The sequence below is a fragment of the Crinia signifera genome, chromosome 5, assembly GCF_055691185.1.
Source record: "Crinia signifera chromosome 5, ASM5569118v1, whole genome shotgun sequence".
In the NCBI taxonomy this organism is placed as follows: Eukaryota; Metazoa; Chordata; class Amphibia; order Anura; family Myobatrachidae; genus Crinia; species Crinia signifera.
Window position 1 is genome coordinate 265,391,940 of NC_139221.1, and position 27,478 is coordinate 265,419,417.

General features: G+C 41.4%; 1 protein-coding gene across 2 annotated transcripts in view; it reads left to right on the top strand.

The window, feature by feature from the left end:
* The window catches only part of LARP4B (La ribonucleoprotein 4B), a 72,013-nt gene extending 48,027 nt beyond the window's left edge, over positions 1–23,986 (top strand). For both annotated transcript variants that reach the window (XM_083188976.1, XM_083188977.1), the window contains 11 exons: positions 68–171; positions 3,464–3,574; positions 6,323–6,376; positions 6,460–6,669; positions 8,356–8,462; positions 11,403–11,654; positions 11,810–11,855; positions 14,267–14,431; positions 21,394–21,518; positions 21,761–21,869; positions 21,988–23,986. In XM_083188976.1, the coding sequence (XP_083045102.1) occupies positions 68–171; positions 3,464–3,574; positions 6,323–6,376; positions 6,460–6,669; positions 8,356–8,462; positions 11,403–11,654; positions 11,810–11,855; positions 14,267–14,431; positions 21,394–21,518; positions 21,761–21,869; positions 21,988–22,278 (1,574 nt within the window). In that variant the 3' untranslated portion in view covers positions 22,279–23,986. The remainder of the gene's footprint in view (positions 1–67; positions 172–3,463; positions 3,575–6,322; positions 6,377–6,459; positions 6,670–8,355; positions 8,463–11,402; positions 11,655–11,809; positions 11,856–14,266; positions 14,432–21,393; positions 21,519–21,760; positions 21,870–21,987) is intronic.
* The last annotated feature ends 3,492 nt before the right edge of the window (positions 23,987–27,478 follow it).

Consider the following 27,478-nt stretch of genomic DNA (forward strand, 5'->3'; position numbering starts at 1 on the left):
AATTAAATAAAAAAAATCTTGATACAAATCAAAGCAATTTAAACTTGTCATTACCATGCCATTCCAGCTTTGCCTTTGGTCCAGGTGGATGAGAAAGGAGAAAAAGTCAGACCAAATCAGAATCGGTGCATTGTCATTTTACGGGAAGTTCCTGAATCTACTCCAATAGAAGTAAGAATAGAATTATTCAGTGATACATCAATGTAAATTGTACAGTTATAATATTAAGTGGGTTTTTCACCCTACTTGAAATAAAAAAATTTGTTTAACCCATAACTTTTGTTTAGCTTATTCTGTATTGACTTAACTTATTTAATCTCCATTTGAAAGCACTCCCTTTCAGGTTTAGCCATATGCGTAAGCCTTTAAAAGGTTCCTGGAGAGTCTATATAAATGGCATGCTGTATTATGCATCGCATTTGCTTGATTGCATAGCAACCGTATCCGCTAAAGCATGCTGATAAACTTTCTTGGATTAATTTGATTTCCACACAATGAGCTTGGTTCTCAGGCTTATGCAGTTTTATTTCTATCTAGATATATATTTTCCAATATTGTACTACTTAGATGAATAGTGGTCGCTAATAATACTTGATTCCTTACTGGTAGGAACACACAACACCTTTTTAACACCTATAGCAGTGTCATCAGCACCCCAAATATGTAATGTCCTTTTATAATTCACGACCGTTCAAATAATGTTAAAATATTTATTTAAAATACCATATCTAAAAAATACACATGGCTTCTTGTTGGAGTGATTTGTCATTTATTTTTAAAGATGTAACAAATAACCAATGCGTTTCGTCTCTAAAAGACTTAATCAGAGGTGCTTGATCTATAAATGTATTAAGTTTTTTATATAGCGCAGCATATGTAGAGCAAACTAGTAAACACACAATGACATTACATAAACAATTTTTGGTACTTCTTTACTTTCACGGCGCCAGCATGGCGCAGCGCTACTTCCGGGTTACGCTCGCCACAAACTAAGTAAAATAAACGAAGTTAACGCCATGCCAACATGGATAGTTCATACCTCCACTATCCATGTTGGCATGGAGTTGATTTTAATTAGCGTAGCGAGCCACCAAGCCCGCAGCGGGTGCGAGCGAAGCGAGCCCTGCAAGGGGACTCTGACGCGCGGCGCCATGCTGGCGCCGTGAAAGTAAAGAAGTACCCAATTTTCTTTTGATATTGCAGTACATTATATAAAAAGACATGGTATAAAAGAATAAAATTATAAAAGAACAGATGGAGAGAATAAGCAAAAGGTTATTTCCTAGGTATATTCTGGTATATAAAGACAGCATTGAGTAGGGCCCCGCCGCTATTTCCCCCGTCGGGAATAGTAGTATTGCATTGCATAAGATCTTCTTCCTTTTGAGACAGCTACAGACATAGGCCAGTATTCAATGCTCCCGATTCACATTTTTTTTTGGGCGAATCGGGCTGTTTTCACTCCTTGCGGTAAATTTTTTTCACTGAAAATCTAATTCATCCTATTCACTGTTCGCCGAAAGCGAACAGTGAATGCCGGCCAGTTCTCCGTTTCATGCTCGCTGCAATTCGCTGGTGTATTTCAATGGGGTATACACTGGGATTCTCCAAGAGTGTATTCAATGCTAGGATGGCGAATTGCTTTCTCCCTGATTTTTGCCATGATTCTCCATTTTGCATTCGACATCTTTGGTGAACTGGCAAGTGATCTTTTAATAAAATAGGGTTTTTGGTTGGCGAAGGGGCACGCCATTTTTATTCATGTGCTTGCAGCACATTAATATAATATAATTAATTTTTATTTTTTTTAAACATTTTTTTTATACTTTCACCAGCAGGGGCCGGGAGCCGCTCATTAGATATTCATATATTCACTTCACTCTGGTCCCGGCTTGTTACTTGCTGGACCAGAGCAGTGGCTCCCTACCCCTGTCCCGTGCCAGCATTCCCGGGGGGCAGCCTCTGATGCCTGTACCCCGGGAGCCCTCCCCCACAAATTCTGGGGCAGGCAGGGAGGCTTACATCTCCCTGTCTGCCTCCGGCTACCTGCGGCATTCGCCATCAGGGGCAGCGAGCCCCTGCTGCATTGAATAGGGTGACAGGGAGGGCTGGCAGCTAATGCTGCAGCCCTCCTGAACCCTGCAAATGTGCAGCGAATCCTAAACAGCCCTACTCTCTGCCGGTCCTGCACATACTTTGCAAGCGCACTTTACCTGTGGATTACAATTACCACCCAGCTGGCTGGTCCAGCAGGAGAAGGTTCCAACACAGCTTCTTCCGGAGTACATCTCTGGTAATATACCAGTTGGAGAGACTGACCTTGGTTATCCACCACTGAAAGTTCATGCAGGACTGGTAACTATGAGAATCTATCACTGCCTCTATTAAGAAGCCTATAAGCCTTTATTTCATTCTCAATTGAGTGACTTTATCACTAATAAGCAAACTGCAATCCCAGCAAGTCCAGCTTTTATTGCATTATATGTTATATGTTGTCTGTCATGTCTGTATGTTAAATTGTGCACAATTGATATTGTTCTATTCTATTTTTTTGTGTGGATTGATTCCACTTTATATGCTTTTAATAAATTGATTTATATATTCATAAAACTGTAAGGACATTCAATTTTTTCTGAGCAGGATTGCGCTTCTTAAAGTGCCAGATACTTAGGTATCTGACACTATTTTTCCGAATCCTAAACAGGATTCGCTGCACATGGAGAATACAAACATTGAATACTCCCCATAGAATAGCCAATATACTATATTGAGGCTCCAATTGTTCAGGCATGTAGGGCCCATATCCTATGAAGGTATGTAACTTTGCAGACTAAAAATAAATTGTGTAACGCCTTTTGAAATACCGAAATATACCTAGTAAATTCCTTCTGCTTGTTCTCTGTCTCTCAATCAAAAAATTGTTTATGTAATGTCATTGTGTGGTTTTTACCAGTTTGCTCTACATTTGTAAATCAAGCACCCCTGATGAAGTCTTTTAGAGACTAAACACATTAGATATTTGTTACATCTTTGAAAAAATCACTCCAACAACAAGAAGCCATAGGGGTGTTTTTTATATGGTATTTTAAATAAAAATGTAAAATTATTTGAATTGTTAATTGTAAAAGGACATTACATATTTGGGGCGCTGATGACACTACTGTAGGTGTGTGTGTATGTATGTATATTATATATTCTGAAAGTGTTTACATTTCTCCATATCACAGTTTACAGTATTAGTATTTTTAGTATTTTTTTTTTTTGTGGGTTTCCTTTGGTGGATACTAATATCAAATCAGTGGAACAAACAAAGAGGAAGATTTTTTTTTTTTAGGGCCCCATTTCCAAACCTTATAAAAAATGAAGATCTGATAATCTGGCATGCGGTGTGACCAAACAATGTATTATTTTCAGTTCTTTTTAATATCCGATCTATAATGACTTCTTTTGCTTTGTTTCCCAGGAGGTCGAGGCTCTCTTCAAAGGAGAAAACTTGCCGAAGTTTATTAATTGTGAATTTGCCTATAATGACAATTGGTTCATCACATTTGAATCGGAAGCTGATGCACAACAGGTAAAATGATGAGCGATTCCGATTTTGTTTTGACCTGGATCGGTTATTGAACTATCATGTTTTGGATCGCCAATAAGATATATCCTTGTTCTAATTTGGTGAAAGAAAATATAATGGAACTGATTATCTCTATTAAAGGCCCATACACACTGGGCAACTTTGAGCTAAAAGCCGCTCAAAACAGCCACTCAAAGCCGCCCAGTGTGTATGCCCCAGCGATCATCGCAACATCGCCGGTAAAGCCGCTCATCTACTGGTAATAACAGCAGATGAGCGGTTTTGAGGATGGCTTTGCATAGCTCTGCACTATACAAAGCCCCCCTCCGTTGGCGCCAGGCAGGGGGAAAGCCGCTCAGTGTGTGTGCACTGAGCAGCTTTCCCCACAGTGGTGATTGTCCTCATCGCTGTCCATACACGCTGGGCATAGTCGCCCAGTGTGTATGGACCTTTACTCTGATTGAGGTTTCTTCAACTTTGCATCATTTTGGACGCTCATTTGAAAGGCTTAATACACAGTGGGGTGGAGTTTTCCAGGAGCAATATTTGCCAGATTTTGTCCATGGATTTGCTGGCAAGTCTTATTGCCTTGATGTTTGTAAAGTGAGGTTCCTAGTGTGCAGAATGCACTTTTTATTCCAATTTATTTTGTAAATTACGGTAGTGACAGTACATGCTGCCAGGCACACACTGGGAGACCCACTGAAATGTGTTTCTTACTGCTTGAAATGTTTTGACGTGCTGACATTCTTATATTTTTCAGCTGTGATTGCAACCACTTTATTCCGTTATGTTTGTAGGCAGTTTTAACTATATAATTCATTCTTCCATGGCTGGAAATGTTTTATTCTTTGTGTGTGTATTGGATCGGATCTATATCTATACACACACACACACACACACGCACACTTTGGGCTCTGTACGCCATCACAAAATTAAACAATTGAAGTGCAGATTTCAGCTTTAATTCAAGGGAGGGGTGAAGACAAAAATATCAGAAATGTTTAGGACTTAGCCATTTTACAAGGGTTTCAAATTTATTAGACAATTCTTTGTTGGCAATACCTGCTTGTAATGGGAAACCCATGCTGGGATTCCCACTTAATGCTTTACCAGGCATTTGCTATATGCTAGACATGAATGAGATGCCTACCTCCTGGAGAGTGATGTTTACTTGGCTGGATGTTTTTTCTTTACAATGGCTGGGATCTTACAACCCATGGACATCCATGCCCTTATTTGTTGCCAAACTCACCGGAGTGTGTGTTTTTTTTTATTTATTTTGTCTCTGAATGTACTCATCTGTTTTGGCTATTCCAAATGTTCCCTCATTTCATGGATGTATTTTTTTTTTGGCTTCTTGTTGATAGATAGCCTTTCACACTTCCAATGAGAGCTACTTTAACTGCATGTTGTGGGTTCACAGAAACAGCCTGCAAATGTCACACTTGGGAGATATTCAATTATTTTCACCAGCATTTAAGCTCCACTATCCCTGTCGGTGGTGAGCCGAAATGCGCAAATGCTTTTCTAAACCGGACCAGAATGAGCGCAAAAATTAGATCAATGAAATATTGCCCCGCGATCTCCTGTCACTTTAGATGGGAGATACGTCAAGTCGTCACAGAAGATGTACATTAACCCAGGGTTACAGGCCCTTTTATATTCCTCCAACAAACAATACAACAGTGGGTAGTTCTGCCCTCTATTCTGAGGAGCACCAGCTCTTCCCTGCAAGTCTGGCCACTCCTAGCCCTGCAGCCCTGGAATTAAACACCTGGCTGCAGTGACTCTCTGCCTCCCTGTAGTGCTGAGGTGCCCTTTGTGAAGCTCCCTGACCTCCGTTGTCGTCAGATGCCCTGCAGCTGCATCCTACCCCCAGCAAACCACACCGCCGTATATCTTTAAAGGTATTTCAATGCAGTTTTTGACCTTTAAATGGTATTTAACCTGTTTAAATCCATAGAAAACAGTGGATAAAAAAACAGGTCTGAAACGGGTAAAACACTGCTTTATTACCATTTAGAAATACCAGTTTTCTAGAACCAGTAAATTCACTCTGCACCTTTCAGACTGCACATATTACCGTTTTGAATTGGTAAAAAAAAAATGCAAAATACCAGGTACAAAGTGCGGTCTGAAAGGGGTATAAGGGTTGACCTTTATAACTGCTGCGGCCACTGCAGAGGTTTCGTAATGAGGAAGATCAAACACTTGTAAATATCCAGTTCATAGTGCCAGTAATTTTTCAAATCTCTGTCACCTAGCACAGATGACTTAGTACAAATTGAGGCCTAGCGCCCAATTTGTCTATTTAAAGATGGTCCTGCAGGACAGGGGTCATCACCTTCAGTGCCACGGCAGCTATCTTCTCCACCTGGGTCAGGGTCTTCAGTTACAGTGACTTTCACCTTGCTCATATTGGAATGTGGTGAATTATAAGGACATTTTACAGAATTGGAATGTTTGTGAATTTAATGCTCCGATGTTTTCATCTGTTTATCTTAATGGTAAGTATGACGTCTATAAATGAAACTAGTGACTTAACTTTTTGTTAAGTGCAAACATTAGGTGTTCTATGTGAGAAGAAAAGTCGGTCTTTACTGTGCACTAGGAGTATGGTGAAGTAACGGTTAATAAATACCAACCTCCTAACCAATTCTATTCGTGTCCACAAATTTGCTGTTGCAAATAGAATTTTGTTTACTTTTATTCTAATGTTCTTGGTGTTTCTGCTGCACTGTTCTACAGGCTTACAGATACCTGAGAGAAGAAGTGAAGACATTTCAAGGAAAACCAATAAAGGTAAGATGGTGAAATACGTTATGTTAACAAGCTTTATGTTTTGTTTATTTTAAAAAGTGGGTAATCGTTTTCTCTAATTTCAGGCAAGGATAAAAGCGAAGGCAATAGCGATAAATACATTTTTGCCAAAGAACGGTTACAGACCTCTAGACATGAACTTGTACACACAGCAACGCTACACAACTTCCTTTTACTTACCTCCAGTGTATAGTCCCCAGCAGCAGTTTCCGCTCTACAGCCTAATAACCCCACAGACCTGGTCTACTGCACACAGCTATTTGGACCCTTCTTTGGTAGGTTCTGAGTGTTCCTCTCTTTTTTTTTTTTATATTTCTCCCTTTATATGCTGATGCTTAGAACTACTCATTTGTATTTCTTTTGTGTAATATTTTTTTATCTTTTAATGAGTGCAGTTTTTTTATTTTCTGGTATATGATTCAAAAAAAATACAACATGTTTGTGCTGGCGGGTGTCTGATAGAATCTTTCAACTTTTCAGTCACAAAAAGCTGCCGATGCTGGCATTTTGCTTAAAATACCCCCTTTCTTGTGCTGGCAAGCAGCAATGTTCAAAAATGACCAGTTTGGGTGTCCAAATGGTACTTTTCTCACTTAACTTTTCATGTTCAACCCATATTGAATGGAAAACTGGACTATCTCAGTGCCTCCCCTCTTTCTTTCCCCCAACTCTGTCTAGTCACCATGACTCACCCACATTCACTCCAGTTGTAATCCCTTCTCCAGCTGACTTTCATTCACTCTCTTCTTGGCTTGACCAATTAATTATCCCAGTCATTCGATCTGCATCACCCTACCTCTGTCTCCGACAATTAAACCTGTGCCTCACCCTTTTCCTCTCCCCAAAGTCACGATCTCCCTATTGTTCTGGTTAACCTCTACATCTCCCTGGCATAAACATTTGCTTCACCCTGTCACCTACTACCACTCCATTTCCCACTATCGCTCCCAGTCATCCTCTCTATCTCCCACTAGCTTTCCCTGTCTTCAGAAAAGTAGTCTGAGATTGTGAAGAGTTGAGAAGTGCTTTGTGCAAGAACTGTCACTCTGAGACCAGAGCCTACAAAGAGTGGCTAAAGATAGTAAATGAGGACTGAAGAGGTAAAGGTTATTGAGTTGGGGCGTGAGGAGGCTAGCATTGTCGAGTGGGTACAGGCGATGATTCTGGACAACCCCTCACTTCCCATGTCATTTTGTTCTGGATCCGCCACTGTGGCTGACTGTATACAGATCTCCTTTGCAATCCGTTTATTACAGATAATCAGTCCTGATAATTCAAAACGACTTAGAAAATATGTATATTTTCTACACAATGTAAAATAAAAGGCATTCTAAGTTGCCCTTAGTTTTAGTTGTGGGTTCACATCCCCACATTTTTGGTATTTTTTTCTTGCCTCCCTGCTAACCGCTAAGTTGTACTATTGATTTCTGTTTAATATATCAAGTTATTATATGAAGTACCAGCCAGTCAGCTTCTGTCTCATTTTTCAAACATAGGGTAGATGTATGAAGCAGTGATGAGGCGAGAAACGTGCACTTGATAAATATTACTTCAAAGCTGATTGGTTGCCGTGACACTCTCATGATGTCCTCTCATTACTGCTTCATACATCTACTCCAGAAGCCTGTTGTATTACTTTTAGTAGCTGATTGGCTGGTATCTCTCCAGGTATCACTCTCAATGGCTTATTGCACTTAGTGCCCTATGTTAGTGATTTGTAATGGTATGTTGGGTAGGATATTTTTGGTTATGGACTAGAAAATAATGCTTGTTTTACACTTGACTATTGTGTATTATGTGCTGGTCATTGAGTTACGTGTTTGATATGAGCTGTGGGTGGTATAACGCATTCCAAATTTGCACAGGACCTACTGTGTTGACTGCTTCAGTGCTTTTATATAATAACTGTTTAACAAGTGAACTAGATTTAAATTTTTGTGATTTGTCTGCTTTTTTTCTAGGTTACGCATTTCCCTAATACTGGATTCATTAATGGGTTTACATCTCCTCCTTTCAAGCCAACAGCATCACCCTTAACATCTCTACGACCCTATACACCCAGGAATAGGCAAGTCTACCATATTTACTCAAACTATTTCAGGCCAGCTAGCCAAATTGTAAAATGTGGGGCCGTAATAAAAAAAAAATTACAAGTGGAGGTGTCTTTATTAGGTGCAGGAATGAAAGTTATATGGGGCAGTGAGGATGGTGTTGGAGGGGTGGGGAGAAGTGAGGCTGGCAATGGCAAGACATGGGGATTGATGGAGGGAGCTGGTCAAGGCAGCTCTGGGAGGTGAAGTGGATGCAACTGGGAATCCACACATGACAATTGAGGTGTTTAAAGAAGTTCCAGAACAGCGCAGATTATTGATAAGCTTCTCACACTTATGCAGTATCTAACACACCTTTTTGTATGAAACAAACTTACTACATCCGACTTGTTTCTTTACAAATTGAAGACCTTCAAGGCTTGAGTAAGCTTATATGATGAACTTTCACTCGTGATTGTACCAACTTGTGCTGACTTTACTTCAGCTTGTGTACTAAAGTCATTCCAATAGTGGTTAAGGTCCACTCATACCCAGTACCTCAAGCCCTGCTTACATGGTTTTTAGTCAGTGGGGCAGATGTATTAAGCCTTAACGAGAGATAAATGCAAGGGTGATAGAGAACTAAACATCCAGCCAATCACCTGCCAACTGCCATGTTACAGGCTGTGTTTGAAAAAAGTCAGTAAGGAGCTGATTGGCTGGATGTTTATCTCTCTTTTAGTGACTTTTTTCAAACACAGCCTGTAACATGGCAGTTGGCAGGTGATTGGCTGGATGTTTAGCTCTCTATCACCCTTGCATTTATCTCTTGTTAAGGCTTAATACATCTGCCCCATTGTTGAGAAAATTCAGTATGTTGACAGTGAATTTCGATTTATTTTTAAGGGTGAAGTGTAGGGTTAGGCAGGGACTGGTGTTGATTCTGTGGTTAGGCTTAGATTTGTGTACTCACCTGGTTGGCATGCTATTGTCTTTAAACATGTTGACCACCTGTTTGTGCAAACAAAATCATCAATATTTTTTTTACCACGCTCAATTGCATTATGGATTAAATACAAAAGTGTTTTGCAGCCTCAAAATAGGTTACATGCTTGACCCCCCCCCCCCCCTTACCAAAAATGTTTTTGGGTACTTATGTAATATCCGGGCTCCCGTTTTTCTTATGAGACCGCGTCCCCTTGCGGGGCTCGCTGCGCTCGCCACGCTTCGGGCACGGTGGCTCGCTGCGCTCGCCACACTATATAAAATCAACTCCATGCGTAGTTGGATAGTAGGGGTATGAAAAAATGGGGTGCATTTAACATGGGAGCCCAGATAATACATAAGTACCTGTTTTTGTTATAGATTGTTACAAATATTATAATTATTATTGAAATATTTGATCAAATGTTTATCTGCTGTAATATTCTGTGGGTACAGCTTCTTGTTCTATTTCATGTCTCTGCTAGAGGTCACCCAATAGGGCCTACACACTTAGCGATGTTGGGGCCTTTTCTAAAGGTGGCCACACACTAGAATTTATTTATTTTTTTTGCAGATTTCCGATGTTTGCCGAAAATCGGCCGATGTCTGTCGGATGCTCGCTCCCGCTGATCTTTTGCTAAAACTTCTGATCTTACATGCTGCATGAAAGATCAGAAGACTTAACAAAAGATCCATAGGAAGGCACACGGGATCTTAAGAGAAATCTTTGGTAAAAATGTGCGCTTGCCGAAAATCTTTTGTCCAGGACGGACAAAAGATTTCAAGGGTAATTTATGCGCACATCTTAAGATAACAGATCTTTCTAGTGTGTGTGGGCACCTTAAGTGATCTCACCAGATCAGTTATAAAATGTCCCTACATTGCCACGTGTGTAGGGGCTATAGCGATACATGGCCCCATGGGTTGCTATTGCCTGGCGATCAATATTCAGCATGTTGGATAAATCTAGTTAATCATTGGTCAGGGCCAGTGTTCTCACTGGAGAACACTGGCCCTGACAGATCGCTCAGCACACAGTGCTGACACATAGGTGTGTGCTGAGCATTCTATCATCACTCAGAATGCTCAGCAATCTCCCCATGTGTTGGCCCCTATTAGGCCCCACACACTAGAATGATTTTTTTTGTCTGATTTCCGACTGATCGTTTTTTTTTTTGCAATAATCGGCTGGTTATTGCCGTTTATCGGTAAAAATCGGCCGATATATCGGTCGGAAATCGGACAAAAAATTGTTCTAGTGTGTCCTTAAGTCTGGTATGTTATCAGTTGTAGTGAAGTTCAGCCTCTCCATATTGGCAGTGACTGAGTTGGCAGAGACCAGGTCTGTCAGTTTATGCCATAGAATTAGTTTGGATGTTATTGTTGTCCTGGGCATTGTTAAAATAGGTGCTAGTTAAGAAAATACTGTAGGTGACACTAAAGGTGCCCATACACGCACCAATTACCCGGTACTTTTTGTGCTAAGATAGCATCGTTGTGCATGCGATGCAATGCTATTTTAGCACAAAAAGTACAGAGTAATTGGTACGTGTATGGGCACCATTAGTGTGAACCATGATTACTGATATTAGACTAGTGTGCATATTGTTTTAATGGATTCAGTATTGAATCCCGGCGGTCGGGATCCCGGCGTTCAGAATCCCGACGCCGGAATCCCGACAGCCGAAATGCCGACAAGGGGGGGACGTGGATCGCCCCCCCCTTGCGGGCTCGCTGCGCTCGCCACGCAGCCGGCCCGGTGCCTCGCTACGCTCGGCACACTCATTTATTCTCCCTCCAGGGGTGTCGTGGACACCCACGGAGGGAGAATGTGTCGGCATTTCGGCGGTCGGGATTTTGGTGTCGGGATTCTGAACGCCGGGATCCCGACCGCCGGGATTGTAACTGCATCCCGTTTTAATACATATATAATCTTGGTGTTAACGTTCACCTCTTAACAAATACATTTTTTGTACTAATAATTTTTTTTTTAGGAATCCTGGCAAGTCTCATCTTCGGCATACAATACCTAGTACAGATAGGGGTCCTGCACTTCTTGATGGTCCAACTATCTTCAACTTTACTACTGATAGATTAATCAATGGTGTGCGTGGGCCACCAGCACGGCAGCCAGGACAAACTAGAACAAGAATGCCAAATACGGCAAGTTTTATCAAGAGGGATGTCGGTACTGGCCGAGTGGAACCTACCACTATTGAAACCTCCCCTGGTCTTGGGAGAGGGAGGTGAGTTTGAGTCCATAACCATTGGGGTTAATTGTACAAGTGCACCATTAGTATGTTGAACCAGTTTCCAGTAGAATAAAATATAGTTAACTTATACTGTTCTGCATGGGGATTATTATGCAGACATTCTTGTAACAAGTTATCTTGCATTCTAGGAAAAATTCTTATGGCTACAGAAAGAAAAGGGACGACAAGTTTGTGGTGAGTTAAAAATTGGTTGTAGCTTTTGAGCTTATTTTAACGAAGGTTTCGTTTTGTACCTCGCTAATTTCATAACTGTTAGCGAGAACAGCCGTTCATGTTAAAGGAAAATGAGTTAGAAAATCTTCAGACCTGCTGTTCTTAGCAGTTCTATAAAGGATTATGGACACTATTGTATTTTAATTTTTTTTGCCTTGCTCTCCTTTCCAATTGTATGCATGCTGTGTTTGCGTTCTCAGTGCGCTGTGACTGTATATATGACATTACTGCAAAAGCTAAGCCTTAATAAATGATCTATGTCAGGGGTAGCCAACTCCAGTCCTCGAGCGCTACCAACAGTTAACATTTTCCAGGTCTCCTCACAGATCACAAGTGAAGTAATTAGCTCCACCTGTGGATCTTTTGTAATTTGACCACCTGTGCAGCAGCTAGGTGGTCTGGAAAACATGAACTGTTGGTAGCTCTTGAGGACTGGAGTTAGCTACCCCTGATCTATGTGCATAAATGGGGATGGATCATTTTGTTAATTTTGATTGCGTTCAACCCCTGATATGTTCCATTGCAAGTATCTTTTTAGAACAAAATATTTTCCTTATGATAATTCATATGACCATAGTCTGTTTTAGTAGACAAAACTACTATCTGGAATAGTTTTGTTCTTGCAGAGATGTGCCCGGCTGAACGTCACAGCAAAGCATCGCACAAAATATTATTCCCTGCTAGTATGTGGATACAGTATCTACATGTTATATTCTGGCTGCTTTTATGGAGCAGAGTGCACAATGCAGTGGAGTCTGCTGATCCATCATGAATCTAACGTTAGCCAATGGTTGAGGGCAGATAATCAATTCCTTAGACACAAGTATTATATGTGCAATATTGATGTCTGAATGTTGTCTTTTGTTCCTCCAGCATCACTTTGTGTGTCGGTGCTTAAATTATTCTTCTGGTTCCTAGCTAGTTTGACACGCACAGCATACTTCCACATGAGGTAAAGTGGAATATCCAGTCCAGGATTTAGAGCAGAAGTTGGTCTAGTGAAATCCAGTCCGGGTTTTTCTAAGATTTATGGTCAATCACTCTCTGCTAATGAACACCTGGAACTTCCTGTTATAGGTTTGTCCAGAGCAGAGGGTCAGTGTTCCCAATGCCTGTTAGCGGCTGGGCCATAGGTTGGGGGAGGAATGTGGGGATTAAGTTAGGTATTCTCTGGAGTACCCTTATTGTGAAGCCTGTGTGTTACCTGCTGAAACCTGCCATTGCTGTAACCTAAGAATTGCTAAGCTGTTTTCCTGGTACAGTGTCTACCTGCTACAAATAAAGACCGAAACTTCCATTCAGTCCAGTCTATGCAAGTCCTTGTCATACTATAGTCTCATGAATATAGGACAAGTCCTAAAATGTAAATAAAAAATAATTACACTCAGAGCTGTTCATCTTTGTAATATACTATATAATAAGCTATATAACAAATATATGAATCACTGGTTAGTGCAGCCGGCTGTATCTAAGAAACTTTTCTGCTAAAAATAACTGAAGAAAATGAATACAATGGTTCTGTGATACATTAAATAAGATATCAAGCCAATTTTAGCAATAACCACAGTAATGTATTCATATTACTCAAACTAGTACATGGCTTCTAATTTAATACGTAAAATGAATGCAGCAATGCGGCTTTGACATGACTAGTATAAAAGACACACCAGTCATCTAGAGAGTGAGTGCCATACAATGCCCTTTCATTAAAGTTCATAATTCAGGAAATGTCTGGTAGTGATACTTGAGATAATGCAGTGTCTTGATTGTACTATAATGTCCGAAATCAGCCCATTGCTACACTAAAGCCTGCCACCACACTGAGGGATATTGCACATTTATCCCTGATTCAGAGGATCCCTTCTCATTGCTGTATATTCTGCCAGTATCTCATATATTGTGACGCTTCATTTTGGGTAATAACCTGTAATACACTTAATCACTTTAAGTAATATAGAAATAAATTATATATCGGCCATTTGATGGAATGAAAGACATATGGATGTACCATCAGCCAGTGTGTACAAGCGGTATATCTGCACAGCGGCGTTCAGATATTGTCGGTTGCGCACCACAGCCGATGCCCGATATATCGGCGCATCATACTGTGTCCGGGCAATCCGATGAACTCTCGTACAGCCACGCTGGGAGCCGCCAGTGATCAACAGCTTAATGGCCAGTGTCCGCCCATTTGTGATGTCGGTCCCGACGGATCGGGCAGCATGTATTGAGAACATTCTGCTGGATGCGTCAGTATATTTAATTACAGATCGATTTGATCTGCAGATATATCTATTAGTGTGTACCCAGCTTTGCTATTGAATATTAGTTACTGAAAACCTCAGTAACTACAATGCATTTCTTCTTTTCAGAGAGGACAGACACAGTCCCCGCCACCTACGAAGCCTCCATCTCCTAGCTTTGAATTGGGACTGTCTAGTTTTCCACCTTTACCTGGTGCTGCTGGCAACTTAAAACCTGAGGATTTCTTTGAGAACAGACTATCTAGTTTGGTAATCAGCACATCAAAAGATAAGGTAACTTCATTGGTAGACACTGCCAGAAGCCTGCTGGTGTGTTTAGTACCCCCATTTCCTGCATTTTTCTGATAGTTTCTGTTGCCCTATACATGTTTAGCACTGATTTTGCGATGTCTTATTAATATATATTTTTTAGAACTTTTTGGCATCATTGTTGTGTATAGTGGCATTTTGCAGAGCTAATATTTGCAGTAATCCTTCACAGTTTACAAGTTAATTTGTAAATCAGTGCAACTTAAGGCCCCCACACTAGAACGGCCCAAAAATCATTCTAGTGTGTTGGGGCTTAGACAGTCAACATAATTCTCTAGCTGTTGGGTTGATTGCCCTACGTAAATATCCTCCACTAAAATCATATTAGAGACTTGACCACAAACTATATATTTCTCTCTCATGCAGCAGGAGACACTGGAGATGACATCGGGTTTAGAGCTGGGAATGCTGGGAGCTAGGCACACTAAATTTGTTTCAGGGCAGGCTGGCTCCTCCCCTCTAAGACCCATCATACCCCCAGTTAGAAAATTGTGCCACGGGAGCTGGTCACAGTTTTTACACTGCTCCAGAAGTGAAGATATTTAAAAGAAAGGAACCCTTCCCTGCTTCACTTAAAAGTGTGGGTCCGGGTGTCCTGCGCCCTTGGTTATACCAAGCAGCCTGTCAGAGCCTCACTAAAGGCATCTGCCAGACTCTCCAGTGTTCCTGCGGCCGCCTATGAAGGGACCGTCAGACACAGACACAGTGAGTACCGCTGCATCGCGACCGCGCGCTTTCCCTTAGGCGGCAGCGGGGGTCAGAGCCGCGCTCCCCCGGTCTCCGGCGGTGCACGCAGAGGTGCTTGTCGGAGGTTTAGTGACAGGTGCGCGGCTGGAGCCCTCAGCAGCGCGTCGGAGGGAGCGCGGGAAGCCGCCATTTTGGGTGAGGGTGCAGGCGGGAAGAAGCCTGAGGCTGTTTGTAAGCGGCATGGCGCGGCCATAACACACACGCAAGAGCCCTGTTAATGTCTGCTTCTCCCTATAGGTGTTCAGCAGCATCGGGCTACACAGCGCAGTAGTGTGGGGAAAATTATTTGTCCTAGTGAGGACAGTAAGGGCCAATAGGTGTAAGTTTCTAACCTCCAGGACCCAACACCCCAGTAACATATCTGTACTGTGTGTCATTTGGTGTGTGTGTGTGAGTGCAGGTATCTGTATAACTATCAGACCGGGTTTGTGCTGAAATCATGACCAGCAAATCAAGCACCAAGGCTTCACAGAAGCTATATGTCTGTACTGTGTGTAATGCTAGATTTACACAGCACTCGGCTGATGGAAAGACTAATTTATGTAAAGCCTGCACTGTTTCTCCACCGTCTTCCCAGGCAGGTGATTCAGGGGAGGCACCCACACCAAAATGGGTATCTCTGTTGTCAGGTACCATGGAAAGGTTATCTGCAGAATTAGCAGAAAACCGTAGTGCTGAGCCTCCATGGGTGACTACTCTAGCTAGATCTGTAGACACCCTGGCTACATCCATGCAAAATCCCCAAAGAACAGCACCTGTGAGACAAAAGCGTCCTTTACAGGTTGTGTACTCTGAAGGGGAGGGTGATTCTGAGGAGGATCATGCTCCTTATAATGAAATGGAGGAGGGAGAATGGGAAGATGTACAGGAGGTTCTCCCAGAACCTGAGCCTGAACCCACTCACATGGGAGTGGAAGCTCTTATTGTGGCGGTAAAACAAGTGTTAAAATTACCAGACGATCCAACTCCAGAACCACAGGAGTTTGACCTGTTTGGACAAACAAAGAAATCCTCCATAGTTTTCCCCTGTCCAAACCAGGATAAATTGTTAGCTGCATGGAAGCAGCCTGACAAACGTTTCCAAATTCCAAAACGTTTTCCAGTAGTCTATCCCTTTGAAGTGTCTGCCCTAGGAAAATGGGAGACCCCGCCTCCAGTGGATGCATCGGTGTCCAGATTATCAAAAAAGACCACTCTACCGGTCCCTGGCGCATGCTCCTTAAAGGACCCGTCAGACCGTAAGTTAGAGTCCACCCTAAAAACTATTTACATGGCTGCTGGGGCTCAACTCAGACCAGCTATTGTCTCTGCCTGGGTAAACAAGGCCAATGCCAAGTGGGCGGACATGATTATTGAAGGACTAGACTCAGGTATACCTCCAGAAGAAATTAGACAACTGGCAGAACACATAAAAGAGTCAGCTAACTATTTAGGGGAAGCGGCCAGAGATATCTCTTTGATATCCGCACGCATTTCAGCTAACGCAATATCCGCCAGAAGAGCTTTATGGCTCCGCTCATGGCAGGCCGATGCTGAATCTAAGAGGGCTGTAGAAGGGCTCCCGTTCGCGGGAGAGGTCCTCTTTGGCCCAGAATTGGACAAGTGGATAGCCCAAGCAACAGGTGGCAAATCTGCGTTCCTGCCAACAGCACCTCCACCTGCTAGACGCCAATACACAGGACCATCGTTCCAGTCATTTAATTCCTTTCGCCCACAGAATTCCTTTCGAGGAAGGGGAAGAGGTTTCCACTCCACTAGAGGTACTCGTGCCAGAAGTAGACCTCAGGCCTCTGTCACCCGTACTGAGCCCAAACAAGCTCAGAAACCAGTGGCATGACAATTTGCCAGCTTTCTTAGGAGAATCTATAGTGGGGGCAAGGCTACTGGACTTCAGAACCCAGTGGTTCTCTCTAACAGAGGACCCTTGGGTTCGCAGCCTAATTTCAGAGGGTTATCGGATTCAGTTCGATTCTCCTCCCCCCACTCGATTCTTCACTACAGCTCTCCCCACTGCACAAGACAAGAGGATGGCACTGCAGAGTGCAGTAGACACCTTACTTGCGGCTCAGGTAATCATCCCAGTGCCTTCTACTCAAAGGAGCAAGGGATACTACTCCAATCTCTTTGTAGTGCCCAAGCCGGATGGGTCAGTACGACCCATCTTAAACCTCAAATCTCTAAATCTGATGGTGGCCTACCAACCCTTCAAGATGGAGTCTATTCACTCCGTAATAGCATCCTTGGAACACAACGAGTACATGCTCTCGCTGGACATCAAGGATGCCTATCTTCATATACCAATATGGAGGCCTCATCAAGCGTATCTGAGATTTGCTATAGGCAAGGAACATTTTCAGTTCAGGGCCCTGCCCTTCGGCTTATCATCGGCACCCAGGGTCTTCACAAAGACACTGTCGATCATTATAGCGTACCTCCGGAACCAAGGGGTCACTATAATACCATATTTAGACGATTTACTCGTCAAAGCACCATCTCCAGCAGTACTGGAACAGCATGCTCTGTTGACAGTCCAGACCCTGACCAAGCTGGGCTGGATCATCAACTTCAAGAAGTCATCACTCCAACCAACACAGAGGATCCTGTTCCTGGGACTCTGGCTGGACACAAGAGAGAGGAGAGTATTTCTGCCGGACGACAAAATCAGCGACATACAGAGGCTCATTCGACAGACCCTGAGTCACCGTCGAGTACAACTACATCTGTGCGTAAAGCTTCTTGGGAAGATGGTGGCAGCATTCCCAGCCATAACGTGGGGGCGCTTCCACTCAAGGCCTTTCCAGTTAGACCTACTAAGGAAAGGAGCGGGATCGCATCTGTTGCTATACAGACAGATCCAATTATCCACTCGAGCCCGCCACGCCCTATTGTGGTGGCTCCACTCCGACCATCTCAGGCAGGGGCGCCGATTTGCAATATGGGATTGGATCCTACTGACAACGGATGCCAGTCTTCGAGGGTGGGGTGCAGTGGTACTTCACCTTCGACTTCAAGGGCGATGGAGTGCAGAAGAAAGTCTATTGTCAATCAACGTCCTAGAACTAAGGGCAATCTACAACGCTCTGATAGAAGCACAGGATCTCCTACAAGGGAGGTCTGTAAAGATCCAATCAGACAACGCAACAGCAGTAGCGTATGTAAATCGACAGGGCGGCACAAAGAGCCGACAAGCAATGATAGAGGTCACCAGAATCCTCCAGTGGGCGGAGAATTGGCAGGTACATCTGATAGCCATATTCATCCCGGGAGTAGAAAATCTAGAAGCAGATTTCCTCAGCAGGGAGGATCTACACCCGGGGGAGTGGTCACTACACCCCGAGGTGTTTCTGGAACTCACAGAGAGATGGGGAACTCCCGAAGTCGACCTAATGGCGTCAAGAAAAAATCACCTCCTGCCAAGGTACGTAGCAAGAACAAGAGATCCAGGGGCCATAGCAACAGACGCATTGGCAATTCCGTGGACGTTCAACCTGGTGTATCTATTCCCACCTCTGCCCTTATTGGGACAGGTGCTAAAGAAGCTAAAGAGGGAAAGAATACAGGCAATTCTAATCGCTCCGTTTTGGCCACGGAGAAGTTGGTTCTCGGACATCCAACAAATGCTAGCCGATCAACCATACCCTCTACCGCAGAGACACGACCTTCTGATACAAGGACCTTTCCATCATCAACACCTAGCCTCCCTCCATTTGACGGCGTGGCTATTGAATCCGACGTCCTAAAGGAAAAGGGGATTCCAAGGACAGTCATCCCCACTATGTTAAAGGCGCGCAAACCATCTTCAGCTGCTCACTACCATCGCATTTGGAGATCGTATGCTGAGTGGTGCACAAGCAAGAGGTGGCCGTTTCGGATATTCAAATTATCCAGGCTCTTACTATTCCTTCAAAGAGGCCTAGACGGTGGCCTCCGCCTAGGGTCACTTAAAGTACAGATCTCTGCACTGTCGATACTATTCCAAAGGAGGTTGGCCCTCATTCCAGAGATTCAAACTTTCTTACAGGGGGTTCTTAGGATACAACCTCCCTTCGTTCCACCGGCTCCGCCGTGGGACTTAAATTTAGTCCTGGCATTCCTACAATCAGAAGTGTTCGAACCTCTGGAAGAGGTTCCTTTAAAATCTCTAGTCTGGAAAACTGTACTCTTGCTCGCCCTGGCATCAGCACGGCATGTATCCGAGCTGAGTGCACTATCATGCAAAGCACCATATTTAGTATTCCACGAAGACAGAGCAGAATTGAGGACTAAACCGTCTTTTCTACCTAAGGTAGTGTCCTCCTACCACATAAATCAACCGATAGTAGTCCCTTCTTTTCAAGGTACTCCTACGTCTCAATCTTCCTTGGACGTAGTTAGAGCTCTTAAGATTTATGTCAAAAGAACTGCACAGATCAGAAAATCGGATTGTTTGTTCGTTCTATACGATGCTTTCCGCAGAGGATGGCCAGCGTCAAAGCAGACACTGGCCAGATGGATTCGGCTGACCATTCGGCAAGCATACATCCATGCAGGAAAGACTCCGCCGTCAGTGGTGACAGCACATTCAACCAGGTCAGTAAGTACATCTTGGGCTGCCAGGCGAGGGGCTTCTGCATCTCAGCTTTGTAGGGCAGCCACATGGTCATCAGTGAACACGTTCGTTCGCTTTTACAAATTTGACACCTTTGCAACACCGGCGACAAATTTTGGTCGGTTGGTGTTACAGGATCCACAGAGCTCACCCGCCCGGGGAACGGTCTTTGGTACCTCCCCGATGTAATCTCCAGTGTCTCCTGCTGCATGAGAGAGAAAAGAGGATTTTGGTACTCACCGATAAATCCATTTCTCTGAATCAGCAGGAGACACTGGACGCCCTCCCAGCTCTTGATCCTGTTGGTTGTGGGGCCAGTTCAGGCCCGGTCTGTTCATAAAGTTAAATATGACTGTTGTATGCAAGTTGTTATATTCTAGTTGTATAATTATGTTTTTTCGTTACCATCTCCTCGAGTAGGACAATTTCCTAACTGGGGGTATGATGGGTCTTAGAGGGGAGGAGCCAGCCTGCCCTGAAACAAATTTAGTGTGCCTAGCTCCCAGCATTCCCAGCTCTAAACCCGATGTAATCTCCAGTGTCTCCTGCTGATTCAGAGAAATGGATTTATCGGTGAGTACCAAAATCCTCTTTTCTAATTAAATACAGCAGGGGTGGCCAAACCTGTACTCAAAATCTACCAACGGTGCATGTTTTCCAGGCAACCTGTGGATCTATAGTAGGAATGAATGCAGCAGGTTTGAAAATCTGACAGTTAGTATTGACTACAGCTGTGCACCAGCTAGATAACCTGGAAAACATGGACCGTTGGTAGATCTCGAGGACCGGTTTGGCCACCCCTGAAATACAGTAAACACTTAGTTAAGCTTTATTGATACTGAAGCTTCCGGTCTCGTGTTTTGACCTCTTGTGTCTAGCTAAATGTTGATCTATTGTGATAAATACATATTTGTCATATTTATACATTGGTTAATGTCCGCAAGCTTATTTAACCATAAACATGGTGTATAGCTGGAACCAATTTTCCAATTTTGGTTACCCTAGTGGAGCACTCCAGCATTTGCGCAGTAGCATTGTAATGGAAGCATGCACACTGATTTCAAACTCCTACACTGTTTTTTATTTATTTTTGATCATTGCAAAACAGTAAAGGCCCATACACACTATACGATTCTTTCCATTCTGACTGGTTGGAAGGAAAATCTGGACATTTCTGGGAATAAATTACAATCAACGGTTTGCTCCCAAATGCTAGAAAATGGCAAATAATTCCCTAGGATCGGGCAGGGAAATCAGCCCAAATTGGATGTGTGTGACATCCCCTCTGACCGGATGCGCGGTGCTGTGCGCATCGAGTCAGAATTGGTAGGTTGCACCATCACTGGTACATAAAAAAGCACCCGCGATGTGTTGGGTCCGATCCCAGGTGTGTGCCAGAGGTGGGGTCCTTTAAATTGACAGGCCAACAACACCCTTCTCCTTGCTGTTTTAACTAAAAGGCCTTCACAAGTATTCAGTCAATTATGCTGCCAAACTGCAGGGAAGAGACACCGTGAAAACATCCAGGGTTCACCACATTTTATCCCTCACTGCGGTTCTACACTCCTTCACATGTTGTTGTGTTTTATAGAACATCAATGTGGATGCAAGTACTAACACTGTCCCCTCTGGAATTCCTCGGGAGCCGTTATTGCCAGTCCCTACTGCACTACCAGTGGCTTACCAGAGTCCTCCTTCCCCATCGCATTCTCCAGAGTAAGTGAGCTTATCTGTGCAAACAGCTATATTCTTCGCATGAAACTTGTCCCTTCCACCCTCTTTATTCCTCAGCTTCACAACTGAAATCATTTGAGTCTTGATCATTGTTCATAATACTTACCAATCCAATGGTTCCAGTGATCATTGAGATGTTTAATGTGCGTGTATGTACATGTATATTTTGTGTGTGTGTTTAAGTATAAATATAAATCATTCTTTTTCTTTTTTTTTTTTTTCAGTGAAACTAAGATACCAGACGTTCAGCAAAGAGAGTCTCCAACTATTGAAAGGATTTCAAACACTCTCATCACTGCTAGTAAATCTGTTCAGGTCAATGGAGCTGCTACGGTGAGTAATATTGAAACTACTGTGACTAGTTATAGTGTCACACATCATTAAATGGCATTGTTGTGCACAGTATTTTGCAGATGATTCCAATGTTTAATGAGTGCTTTCTATTTAACAGGAAATGAGAAAACCTAGTTATGCAGAAATATGCCAGAGAACAAGCAAGGATGGCTCTGCCCTACAGCCTTCAAAAGAACAGAAGCAGAACGTACCGGTTTGTGTGAAGGAGGAAAGGAAGGCAACTGACCCATCAATAGAGAAAGCTAGAGAAACTCCTCCTACAAAGTCAAACCCAGGACGACCCAAAGACCAGAGGAGACTATCGGGCCGTAGATCGCCGCCGCCTCCTTTGGCTATTGGAAAACGTGGGCATAAAGAACCTGGAAGCCCCCTAAAATCTCCACAGTAGAAAAGGGGGGAAAAGGCCAAAGGGAGACCTATACATCACACGTTAACGGTCATGTCATGCTTGTGTATTTTGAATCAGTTGCTGGATAAGCGTGTGTAGCCATGAGCATGTGTAATTCCAAATTGGGTTTTAGATCATGTTCCACTGAACCTTTTGGCACTCAAATTGATTTGCTTCTCAATCTTCAAGGCAAGAACATTTCATGTCAAAATGTACTCACTACTGTGTAATTCACACAGTTTACTTTCCTTTTATGGGTTAGCACTAAAACTACCAGAAAGAACCTGGTTACTAAAAATAGTAATTTTCGAAAACTAGGAGCAATTTATTTGCTTAAACATGTATCATTCTTATTTTGTTTTTTTTTTATTTTGTTATGAATAACTTAACCTGAGACTTTTGTAGGTGCAAATCTTACCATGTATAGTGCCTGTATTTTGTTTTTATGTGCTACTAGCACTTGTCCAGCGACACATTTGTAAAACACAAGTTGATGCAATCGAAAATTTCAAAGCACATTGTTCTTAAACAGTTTAGAGAGCAGGGTTCGAGCACCAATGCTGGGTATCTCTGCCTCATTTAGGTTTTCATTTGCCCCTAAACAACTAGAAGTCCTATTGGATTAACTTTTTCCTTTGGCCCTTGGATTTTTTAAGACATTACTGCACCAGGAGTAACTATTTAGGTGACTTCTCCCAGTTGCCATGAACTTTTCATTGTAAATTTGAAAATGGCGTGAATTTTTTTTTTTTTTTTTTAAATTCTGGTGGAAGATGTCCTAAACACCTTGGGATAAAGGTTTATTGGAAGTTGTTCACAATAAATACTTTTTTGAAGGACAAGGATGCACTAAATTTAGCACGTTTCTAATAAAGAAGAATCTAAATTATTTTGGTTTGAAATGTGTAAAGTTAAAGTATTCAGAACAGCGTAACTTTACGCTGTAGGGTACTGTTTATTCCAAGCTTGTCTATTTTTTTGTTTTATATATATAGAAATATATCCTTAAATGCTGCCAGAGTGACCTGCAAAATATATTTGCTGGGTTTAGGCAGTGAGAAGAGTTAAACAGTTGGGGTATTTTTGTTTTAGTTTTTTTTTTGTTTTTTAAGACAAATATTTCCATCCAATATTTAAAGACTTGAATTTTATTTAAACTTGAAAATGACTTTGCCTTAACTTTTGTATAAGACAGCTTAGATTTAATTAAGTCTGACCCCCTAATGGGTTGGCATGAGTGAAATACAAGATTACTTGGGTTTCAGTGTGTATCTCTGTTATGACTGACCCTAGTAATTTACACTGTTGTACAGGAACTAGCAACAGTTTTTGTAATATACCTTCGAGATCTCAAACATTTGATCACTTTTTTTTTTTTTTTCAGATTGTTGAAATGTAAATGCAAATAGTCAATACTGTATTAAATATGTGCACTTGGAAGTGTGTGCTTTGCTTGTACAGTTGTAAATAATCAGAACATATAAAAAGGTACCCTACGAAAAATGATAAAAATTATTGTTCATATATTATAAATGTTGCTGTTAAGCTGGATGTAGATAAACTAAATGTTGTGGTTTTCATCTTCTTTCATCTACTTTTTTTTTTTTTTTTCATTTAAAACCTGGTGTGTTGAACTGACTTTGCCTATTTACTGCAAAAGGGAGATTGCTAGAGTCTTATATGAAGATTAAAACCCTCATCTATTTCATCAGTCTTGCACTATATGCTGTTCACCACCATTGAAGTATTTTAAGAATTTTAAGGGGACAGTATGTATTTTGTGACTCTTGTAACCCCTTTTGTTTTTGGTAAATCATGACAATATGTTTGACTACTAACTTTTTTTTTATTATTACCATGCAAGCATGCAGAAAAAAAATTCTTAATTTAAAAAACATCACTTTTGTTCCCTGAGCCAGTAACCATTGTAGTTTTGCATATTAAATGTCATACACCTTTCACCTTTTTAAAATAGTATTTTTTCATGATGCTTTTTTTTATTTTTAAATAAAGGTAATGCCAAATTTCTGTTATATATATATATATATATATATATATATATATATATATATATATATATATATATATATATATATATATATATATATTCTCACTATACCAACAGAGTGAACTCCTCCTTGCACATAAAAGTAACGTAACTTTATGTGTAAAATTCATGATATCACGTTTTTGTGCTATCTGCAGATTTAATATTTCCCTGTTTTGTTTTGTTAGATTTTTATGAATCCTTGATTTTTTTTTTTTTTGCCACCAAAAAATTGTTGAAACACTGCTTGTGTTTAGAAATTGATGAACTGTATTATTGTAGCCACAACAAAACAATACCTAAGTATGTGGGGTTTTATGGTGTCTTCTTTCCCTCTGCAAAAGTTGCAACACTAAAATGTTATAAGTGTTCCTTGAGCTATAACTACTGTGTGCATCTACAATACTCTGTTAGATAATGGAACTGTATTGAAATACTGCATATTTTCTCTGTATGGAGAATGCATACATTTGCCATATTTTACCAGCCTATATAATTCTTGTACAATCCCAAGATTTTCCACATATACTGTATTCAGTACTCTTTAAAAAAAAAATAGAAAGAATAGAAAGAAAAAAAATTAACTATCTGGCTCACTTGTGCGATAAGTGAGTACAATTTTAACATATGAACATAAATTGTTTCCAGATGTAACAAGTGTTTATGCTTTTTTTTTTTTTAGTTTTTTCTTCTTTTTTTTTTTGTGTTGATTATATATATTTTAATGTGCTTTATAAGCCCAGATAGAATAACATTTCAAATGATTTCTTATAACTGCAACTTGGAGGCAGGATAGTTTCACTATTTTAGAAGCAAAGGATTACTACATTGTACAAAGGATTCCTTTTCCGGAATATAATGGGTGTATAAAGCAACAGCTTGGTGCAATGGTACATATCTGTTTTATCTCCTCTGTTCAGATGGTTACATTTATTTATGTATTGTGAATTTTTTACACTACCAGCTACAGACAGTCTACTTGTGACTGTGTAGCTGCGATTACATGAAATAGACACATCTGAGGGTTTTTCACTTTGTCCTGTTTCTTCCATTAAGACTGGAATCAAGCATATGTGTAAAATATTGGTAATTTAAGGTTTTTTTGTGACATACAATGTAAAAAAAATGTCTAATTTGAAACAAAAAAAAATGTAGGTAATGAAAAATAAAGTTTTAGGCACTGTTATAATTTTTTTTTATTCCCCTCCATAAAAATAAAGGCTGTTTTTTTTTGTTTTTCATTTTTCATGGATAATTTACTTTTTCTTTGTAATAAAGTTTAGAATCTTTATTTATGTGGGTTATGAAATGGAAATGCAAGATGTTTCTTTTTTGTGGTTGATATGGCATTGTACATCCATTGTACTCAAACATGGGATGGTGTATACCATGGGTCTTCAACCTGTGGCCCTCCAGATGTTGTAAAACTACATGTTCCAACATGCATTGCCACATTTTTTCCTATGAGAGCATGCCAAAACTGTCAGGGCATGCTGGGACATGTAGTTCTACAACATCTGGAGGGCCACAGGTTGAAGACATGTGGTGTATACTGTCATTATCCTAGTTCTAATTTGCTAAATAATGTGTCTAAAAAATATGGGTCATCATTTAAAAAAAAAAAAATACTTTTTGTAGAATTAAAACAGCATGTATATGATATATTACATAAGTCCTTGAGTCTCCCATAGCCAAAACTCTGAAGTATGGCCTATTCTGTAATAATACATTTTCTGAGCACAATATAGACGCACCTTTTGCTTTCTGACACATTTGTTTAATGCACAACATTATTATAAATGTTGTATAACTTTATATTCAGGCTGTGTGACAGGTGTTTATGAAACATACATTTTTTGTATGCACAAAATTAGAATATTGTCGAAAAATCTATCAGGAAATGTGCATATGAAACATAAATGCATTTTGTGTTTAGGCTTACACTACACTAAGCGGTATATTCAATTCCCTATGGCGAGTTATGATGGTGAGTAGAACAGATAGCGCGGGGGTTAGAATTCAGCTGACCCCTTGCACTCATAGTTTCCACCTCACAGGTTTTTTCAGCAAGGTAAAAATGGTGAGTGTGGTCATCAAAATGGCAAGGGTTGCTGCTGTATGCAGTGAACCTTGGTGTTTGAGGGGAATCTTTACCGTTCTCTGACGGAAAGGAATTCCTCGTGACATAGAATAGGGTGAAAAAGTTAGACGTGAGGATGGCTTGTTTTCGGCAATCCCCACCGAAAACAAGCCACCCTCTCCGCAGAAACCCCCTCCCTGGCGGCATTCTATGCTGCCCTTTTATATATTTGGTCTCTAACATTTTTGTATATTGTAGACTCAACTTATGCAAACTTCATCTAGATCTGGGAGCTACCAACAGTTAATGATTTCCAAATCTCCTCACAGAATCACAAGTGAAGTAATTGGCTCCACCTGTGGATCTTTGAAAATGTTTCAGCTAGTAATGAGTGCACCTTTTGCAGCAGCTACAGTAGGTTGTCGGGAAAATGTGAACTGTCAATGTGAACCTACTCAAGGCTTTGCGGCAATCCAGGGTGCCTTGGCACACAGCTTGGGAACCACTGATGTGTGAATTTAGTTTCTCTAAAAGTATAGGTCTACTCCAAGAGTTTTTGACACACACTGCAGTCAGCCACCAAAAGAGCACAATAGTTTTAGAAGTTGCAAATGAGTGGTCAGCAACCAACCAAATGTTTCAACCAGAATCTTGTTCAGCAGCCTGAATCATCGGTATTCTAAAGGTGGTCCATACACTGCTGTGACTTTATTGTAGAGCCAGCTTACCCCCCTGGAACCTTACCAGATGGCAAGATTGTATTGAGGAACTCTACAGCATTGGGGCTTAATCATCTGCATACCCCTCACAGGTTTAGATGCAGAATTCAGGACTTTGGGGGTCATTTTGGTTCACTCCTTCTGGCAAATTCCTTCTTAGATGGACAAAACCATGTGCACTGCAGGGGGACAGATGTAAATGTGCAGAGAGAATTAGATTTGGGTGAGTTATTTTGTTTCTGTGCAGGGTAAATACTGACTGCTTTATTTTTACACTGCAATCTAGATCTCACTTTGAAGTAAAACCCCACCCAAATCTAACTCTTGCTGCACAAGTAACATCTGCCGCCGCCC